Consider the following 8,485-nt stretch of genomic DNA (forward strand, 5'->3'; position numbering starts at 1 on the left):
TCAGACCCAAAAGCTACAACTCTTGTTGCATAGGTCTTGCTTTATCTTGGTCTTAACCATCCAGCAGAAAAGTATAAAAATGAAGTATAAGAAGTCAAGCCATGCTGTTATGTTGAGCTGTAGGGGACTCAGGTCAATAATTTCTGACATTGCCAGTGAAGCGGAAGACCCAATACCATTATGGACTTTTGGACTCTTAGTATATTTTGCTGAGTTAACATACCTATAACATTCAAAGAACGGAACTAAACAAAAAAGGGGATACCGATGAATGTCCATTTTGTATCTGTGTATTCAAAATTGTTAGGATAGATATATAGTTACATTATCTTAATGAATGGAGGGATTTATTCTAATAGTGTTTGCAAATAGGACATCATGTCTGCATCTTGTACAGCAAATAACCACTTCAAAGAATGTATGCAATGTGTTAATTATTGAAACTGTCCTACCAATTTGGTTTGAAACTGTCTCATTGCTATTTGTTTCTCAATAAAATTATGGAAAAATAAATAAAGTAATGTATAAGATTACCTTCAGGAAAAAAACATTATCATTATTTGCTAATGACACATTCTACACAGAAGACCCCCAAAAGTCCTACATTTAATAACTAAATTGAGCAGTGTACCAGGATACAAAGTCAACACTCAGATATTCAAGAGAATTCATATGGATGAATAAACTGAGAGAAAATGGGGAAATAATACCTTTTACCATAGCATCAAGGAGAGTGGGGTACTTAGGAATCTACCTAACAAAGGAAGTTAAAGACCTCTACATTGAAAAGCACAGTACTGTGAAAAGATATTGAGGACACCTTAAAATAGAGATATCTGATATACCCCAAATCTCTTATATAGATTTAATGCAATCCTGACCAAATTAACAGTAGTATACCTCAAAGAACTACAGAAAATAATCCCAAAATTCAAATGGAATGAGAAGAGACGTAGAATAGGAAAGACAATTCTGGGCAATAAGGGCAAGTTAGGAAGCATCACAATTCCTAATCTGAAACTATACTACAAAGCTACTGTGATGAAAAAAAGCATGGTATAGGGAAAACCAAATCAAACCAAACCAAACCAAACCGAGCAGACTTGTGGATTAACGTAACAGCAGAAAATGCACAAGCCACTTCAGGCACACTCAGCGACCTCCTTATTCACAAGGGGGCCAGATAGCTTCACTGGAAGAAAGATAGCCTCTTTAACAAATGCTGCTGGAAAAACTGGCTTTCCATATGTCAATAACTAAAACTAGATCCATATCTCTCATCATGCACTAAACTAAAACTGAAATGGATCAAAGATCTAAATAATAAAACAGGAACACCTAATTTGCCCCTGAAGATAAAACATGCAAAAATTTTGGAAGACATAAGTGTAGGCCAAGACTCTATAAACAAACCCTAACCTCACAGGAAATGTTACAGAGTTGACAACTGCTATTGCACCAAATCAAAAAGCTTTTACACAGAAAAAATAAAACAAAACAAAGAAACAAACAAAAAACCCCAAGAGAATGAAGAGACAACCAGAGTAAGAAATAATTTTTACCATGTATTTCTCAGACAAAGGACTAATATTTAGAATATATAAAGAACTAAAAAATATCATATCTTCCAATTTAAAACCCAACCCAAAAATGAGCATGTAAAATGAACAGACACGTCTCAGAAGAAATACAAATGGCAAATAAATACAATGAGAAAATGTTCAATATTACCCATCATTTGTTAAATGGAAATTAAAACAATGAGATACCATCTCACTCCAGAAAAAATGGTTATTATCATCATGAAATCAATCAATAACAAATACTGGAGAAGCTGTAGAAAAAAGGAAACCCTTCTCCATTGTCTGTGGAAGTGCCAACTCGTACACACTGTGGAAATCAGTATGGAGTTTAAATAAAATTAGAGGTTTGATTTGTTCCAGCTATTTCCCCCCTTCTTAAAACAGTATCTTCTTGAGAGAGTTAAAATCATCATACTACAGTGTGATACATTCATTCCCATGTGTACAGCAGCACCACTTATAATGGTTGAATCTTGGAAGTAGTCCATATGTCCATCAATGGCTAAATGGATAAAGAAAATGTGCTATTTATATACAATGGAGTATTAATCTGTCAAAAAAGGATAAACTCAAGACTATAATTTTAAGTGAAATAAATCAGACACACAAGTTAAAATATCACATTATTTTTTCTGTGAAAGAAACCCAAAGAATAAGGTGTAAAATGTAGTACAGGTATTGAAAAATAGAAAGCACATGTTCAAATGGGATGAGGGACAAGGAACAAGGGAAAGGGAAGGGGAAGGAAAGGGATTAAAAAAAACCAAAAAAACAAAAAGAATGGAATGAAAAAAATCTAAACCAATCTTCTTTAAATGGGGAGGTGATGAAGAGTTGAAGGGGAGAGCAACAGGAAAAAAGAATTAAGAAGAAGAACATGCAGGTGTGAATTTTCTATGATGAATGTCAGTCATATTATGGCAAAGATGTTCTAATAATATAATTATGAATTTCGTATTTGCTCATGTCTAAACTAACTGGTACTATAGAAGGCATCATACATTAAATTCTTTAAGTTTTCTTTGTGAAATCTATAGACTCCAAATGAAAAGAATATTTAAGCCTGCCAATGAGTGATGGAAGACTTCTGAAGCTGGGCTATGTTAATGATTACATAGTTCTTAAATATCACAAAACTAAGCACTTACAATAAATGACCTTTATATGCCTCAGTAAAATTTGTGTAAAGATAAGGCCTCATATGAAGGTAATTACCCAGGATTTGGGGGATACAAGGCCAAAGGTGCTACTGCCCAACAGATACAGAATTTCTGTTTGGAAAAATAAAAATGCTTTCGAAATGCATAGTGACTGTTGTACAACACTGTGAATGTATTTAATGATGCTTAAAATGGTAAATTTTATGCTACATATGTTTTATCACAAATTTTTAAATGCAAAACAGGTTTAAGACATGTTGAGTTTAACTGTGAGTGGTGGCAAAAATGCCTGTAACTCCAGCACTAGGGAGGCTGAGGCAGGAGGACGGCTGTGAATTCAAGGCAGCCTAAAGTACATGAGATCCCACCTCAAAAAAACAAAACAAAACAAAAAAAAGACAAACATATTCAATCTGAGATACCTGTGAGGTAGTAATTTTGATGAGGAAGAATCTGAAGCTCAGAAAACTATGCAGAACTGGAAAATGTACTGAACATACAGAATTTTGAGTTTGCATGACTAACCTAGTAGTGAACATGTAGTGTATGTTCAATAAATACTGCCAGTTGAATTTTTTTTTTTTAATATAATTTTGGCATCAAGGAATGGACCTTGGTAGGGCCCTTCCATTGAGTTAGATTTGTATCCCTATTTTTCAATTAATTTTTTTTTTTAGTTTTTGAGATGGGGTCTTGCCAAGTCAATGAGTTTCCAAAGCTGGGCTTAAACTTGCGATTTTTTGCATCAGCCTCCCAGAGTGCTGGGATTAAATGTGTACTACCAAGGCAGCTTGTCAAACGAATTTAAAAGGGGGAGGAAAAAAAACCCAGTGGGATTTCTTAAAAATAGTGAAAAATGTGATTTCATCATTAGTGGACAATGATTCATCTTGCTGATTTGTTAAAGGCCATGTTAAGTAAGCAATGGGTTTCTCTTTCTGCTGCACAATTCTGACTATTGTATATATGCAGACAAGAAAACTTGCTATGTTTTGTTCAGCTTTTCACATTGATATATATAGTCAATCAGGATCTTCAGTCTTCTCTGCTGCTAGACAAGAGGCGATACCCACCCGGATAGTCACTGTGTGATTGGCAGATGGTCTCAAGAGAGGCAGCCGGCTCCCACACCGAGGCATCCTTTGCATCTCCTCAAGAGGAGTTCCCAGCCACTTCTTATCTGGAGAAAGGTGAGGTGGAACGTATTTAGGCATCTTCCTTTCTGTTCTTTGATGTCTGATTTCACATTGTTCTTTTCTAAGGTCAAGACAAATGCATTCAGTCAAAACTTTATTGCTTCAGTTCCCAAGTACAAAACTTAACAGTGTTCCTGTTTAAAGTTTGTCAAGCTTGCTCCCTCACCTCTGTTTTATATTCATAATCAATAGGAAAACTTATAAAGTTTATATTAAGACCCAAGAACTCATTTTCAGTAGTCTGGAAAGGGAATTTCCTACATGTAAAGCACCTCCTGAAAACAGAAATGAGCTGCAAGTCATAGTTAATATCTAGATGTCCCACAAAGTCCTCATGTGCTGTGTGTGTCTGTGTGTGTGTGTGCACAGTAATTGAATAATGGGTATGGTTACTAGGGGTAGGACCTCAAGGGTGTAACTCCCTCCCAGCTCTACTCATTTGTTCCCTAGCCAACATGATGGGAACAGGTTCTTCTACCTTGCCATTTTCTTTAGTTGAGCTTGCCACACATACACTGAAACTTCTGAAACCTGAGCCAGTATCAGCTCTTCCTTTATGCTATGGGGTATAGGTACTTTGTCAGAGCAACGAGAAGGTAACTAAGATACTATGGTTCATAGTACCCCTACTTCTCAGGTCTCAGCGCTGTAAATTTTAATGAAATGAACTTAGGATCACAGGGTAGAAAAATGAGATAACAGAGATTATCAAGTGGGCTTAAGATTCTATAAGAGGAGATGGTAAAAATATAAGCTTTGTAATCTGACACATGCCACATTAAATCCCAATATTGTCAGACAACTTATATGATTTCAGTAATTTTCTAATTCAAATTTCAGTTTCTCATTTATAAAATGAGTATGCCACCATCTGTCTGTTAAAGAGTATTAGAAAAAGTATAATATATACTCACTTTGGAAATGAATGGCCAACCAGTAGCCAGATCTGATTGTCAATATTCATTATCCCTTATTTTGTATTTCTGAACTTTCGAGAATTTAAACTTTGGTATAGAGGCTTAAATTTAACCTAAGTAGTTAAGCAATTTATTTTACTATAAATCATAACTTTGTTAAGCCTCCTGTATAAAATTTTAAAATGTAATATACTCCCAAAGAAATACCCCTAATGGGACAAATTACCTTCTGTCTTCTGCTTTAGATATTCTTGTGAAGTGGTCGGTGATCTTGGAGTCCTTTTTTCCATGCTGCTTGGAATTTCTGCATTCTACATTAAGCACAGACATACTTCCAGGTAATCTGGCATTTGTATCACTTAACCCAGTAGTACTCTCCCCTCCTTCAAATTGAAAATGTAATCTAATTTCACCTCCCTTAGCAGAGCACTGCTTCTTAAGTTCATTGTCAGCTTCTTTTGCTTGCAACTTGGAAGGTTTGTTGGCTATCTGGGAGGAACTACCATCATCTTGTTCATCAAAACCTGGACTTGTCTCTTCATCTGCTTCTGAATCTTGACAACTATTTTTGGAATTATCTACGTCCATTGGTGACTCTGGTTCACTTTCCTTCTCAAATGGAGAATTTCCTAGGCTACTTTCTTGTCTACTTAATTTGTTGTCATTTTTCAATTCAGTTCCAACATCCTCTGAGCCAACATCTGACAATGGACTCTCTGGTACCACGTCTGTCTCTTGCTGACAACCTGTACGGTCTTCCCCAGGGTAACAAGCTGGGCAGTCCTTCTGGTGGCTTCTGGCTTCTCTGGCCTGCTCAGTTGTTGTCTGTTTTGCATTTTCAAGCTTTATGGGTGTCAGGAATTGTTGATTGTCTCTGCTTTCTTTGCTGTCTGTGTCACTGTGACCATCAGTGTGGGGATACTGCTCAATGTTAGCATTAGTGAACTGTTCTGGCACCAGAGTCACTGTGGCAGGTTCACTTTCCAAAAGCTGTTCTGTATTTTTCTCTTCTTTCTGCCACTTACACATCACTGTAGTCTGATGCTGGTTCAAATACTGTGTCTTTTTCTCAACAGGTGATTTATCAAGACTTAGTTGAGAAACACTTTCTAATTTTTCCACATTATGTTGATAAAAGTTATCTTTCTGTACAGAACTCATCATGGATTCTATTCTTGTGTTATTGTTTTCTTTACTATGTAAACTGCAAGAGAACAGAAAGAACTAAGACCAACTTATATATGTTTCCTGAACACACAGTATGCTCTTCCCTTATTGTCTTTGACCTTCCTTAGCTGGGCCTGGAAATAACCTGCCTTTCCCTCAAATCTAAAACTTTACTCACTTCATTATAGTCTTTCCTGGAGCTTATCTTTTTGTTCTATAAGGTAACCACCAGTTACATCTTTACTACTTCACTTCTTTACTGCTGCATTTATCACACCAGGCAGAAACTATATGTCTATGTGTTTAGGCACGACTACACTGTAAGTAGCTTAAAGTCAGTTATTTCTCTTTCATCTCTGTACTTGAAGCAGGGTGACTGCATAAAGGAGACTAAAAAAGTATTTAGGCTGAAAATGAATGAAAGTAGATGAAGATAAATAAAAAAGACAAGAAGAAATAGAGAAAATACCCCAAAGCAAGATAAAGCAACCCCTCGTTAGGTTATTCATCTTTCCATACACATATCTTTATACCTTTCTGATTCAGCTGTCTTGATCTCCTTAGTGTCCATCCAATTGGTAATAGTCTTTTGCTTAAAAACTGTAAAAAAAAAAAATAATTAATTAATGTATATACATAACATTGAGTCTAACTAGAAAACACAACGCATATTATACATATGAGGCAATTTTGCAAAGTTCTGCATGAATTAGTTACTCCTTTTAACTTCAAATACTGAGAGAAGATTCAACCCAGGCCAGTGTGTGAGTGAGACCACCCAAGACCCGCTGGATCCTCATTTGACCCAGAGCCCCGGCTCGGTGTGTAAGTGAAACTTCAACCATCGGACAGGCCCGGTGTGGAACCCTGGGGTAGAACTCCCTGCAGGGAGGCTAGAGGCAAGACCCACCCAGCTGATCCAAGATAACACCTTGCCAGAATGGCATAGCAGGTTCACATCCAAGGGCTGTAGCAGGAAGAAGTGAAGCACAGCAGCCAGACCCAAGCCATACCCACCTGGATGAGTTTGAACTTGGTAGATCCAGACCTGGTGCCAAAGGTTAGCAAACAGTGCCATACAAAATGACAAAGAGAAGGAGGAAAATGCATTCTCCGGCCCCAAGCCCATTAAGAACAAATGCAGGAGACAATAGCATAGAAGAAATTGGAAATCACACTCCTGAAATCTATGAAATAATAGTGTCTGAAGTAAAGAAACAACTTCAGAAAGGTATAGAGGAAATCAGATCAGAAATAATCTCTGAAGTAAAAAGAAAAATGATAACTATAATGAAAGAAGTACTACATGCCTCTAAAGAAGACACTGATAAAAAAAATAGAACATAGAAAAATGATGAAATCCTTCAACGAGCAATATAGGAAAGAAATAGAATGCATGAAACAGATTCAAAGTGAAATTAAAACCTCAATCACAAGCTGGCAAAACCATTTGAGTGAAAGTGAAAACAGACTTTCAGACCTTGAAGACACCTTTGCAGCTAGTGAAAAGGTAAGAAAAGATCTCTTAAAAACAACTAGGATGCAGGAAAAAATAATTCAACATCTGCAAGACAATGAAAAGATGAACAACATGAGACTAATAGGCATCAATAAGAAGGAGTCAATACAAATGATATAAAAAGAATATGGGTAGAATAGCAGAAAACTTCCCAAATATGGGGAAACAATCTGACATTCAGGTAACTGAAGCATATAGCACTCTAAAGAACAGCAACAATTAAAACCACACCCAGACATATAATATTCAAGATCCCAGAAATTCGGCGCAAGAACAGTATACTAAAAGTTGCTAGAGAAAAGACATAGATCACATTTAAAGGGAAACCCATCAGAATAATAGCATATTTCTCTTCACAAACCATCAAGTCAAGAAGAGAATGGAGCAAAGTACTACAAGTCTTGCAAGAAAACAAATTCCAACCCAAACTCATATACCCTGCAAAACTCTCTTTCAAGTTTAACGGAGAAGTGAAATACTTCCATGTGAAAGAACAACGAAAGAATTTCATAGCCACAAAGCCAACCCGACACAGACTACTAAAAGATATTCTAGAGAGGGATCAAAATGACCACAAACTCCATGAATGAGAATGGAAAGAACCTACCAAATAGGGCAAATAATTAAACACAGGAGAAAAGGATGTATACAATAGCAGGATGCACTCAACAGCAGTCTTTCAGTTATTCTGTTGTGCATAGCAGCTAAATATTTCCATCAGCATACTCTACAAATGGACTTCTCCTGCACCCTGTGGGTCATGATTCTGTCCACGTCTACAGGGTAGATATCAAGGAAATAGCAGTAGTTCAGTCCCACAAGTCACACCTGGCCACAAGTAAGCATCATGGACACTATTCATGTCCACGACATACTAGAACTTTGTGAGATATCCTATCCCCAAACTGTTAGAAGTGCTGGTCATATATTTGCCATTCCAGTA

At 36.6% G+C, this 8,485-nt stretch overlaps 1 protein-coding gene across 2 annotated transcripts in view; it reads right to left on the reverse strand.

Annotated features, from left to right (window-relative positions):
* Nucleotides 1–8,485, reverse strand: part of Parg (poly(ADP-ribose) glycohydrolase) — a 124,562-nt gene that overhangs the window by 112,055 nt on the left and 4,022 nt on the right. For both annotated transcript variants that reach the window (XM_004646971.3, XM_023707240.1), the window contains exons 2-4: nt 6,557–6,623; nt 5,083–6,060; nt 3,817–4,000 (exon numbers count right to left, since the gene is read on the reverse strand). In XM_004646971.3, coding sequence (XP_004647028.1) covers nt 3,817–4,000; nt 5,083–6,060; nt 6,557–6,623 — 1,229 coding nt within the window. The remainder of the gene's footprint in view (nt 1–3,816; nt 4,001–5,082; nt 6,061–6,556; nt 6,624–8,485) is intronic.

The sequence above is a fragment of the Octodon degus genome, unplaced genomic scaffold (assembly GCF_000260255.1).
Source record: "Octodon degus isolate 3935 unplaced genomic scaffold, OctDeg1.0 scaffold00285, whole genome shotgun sequence".
NCBI lineage: Eukaryota > Metazoa > Chordata > Mammalia > Rodentia > Octodontidae > Octodon > Octodon degus.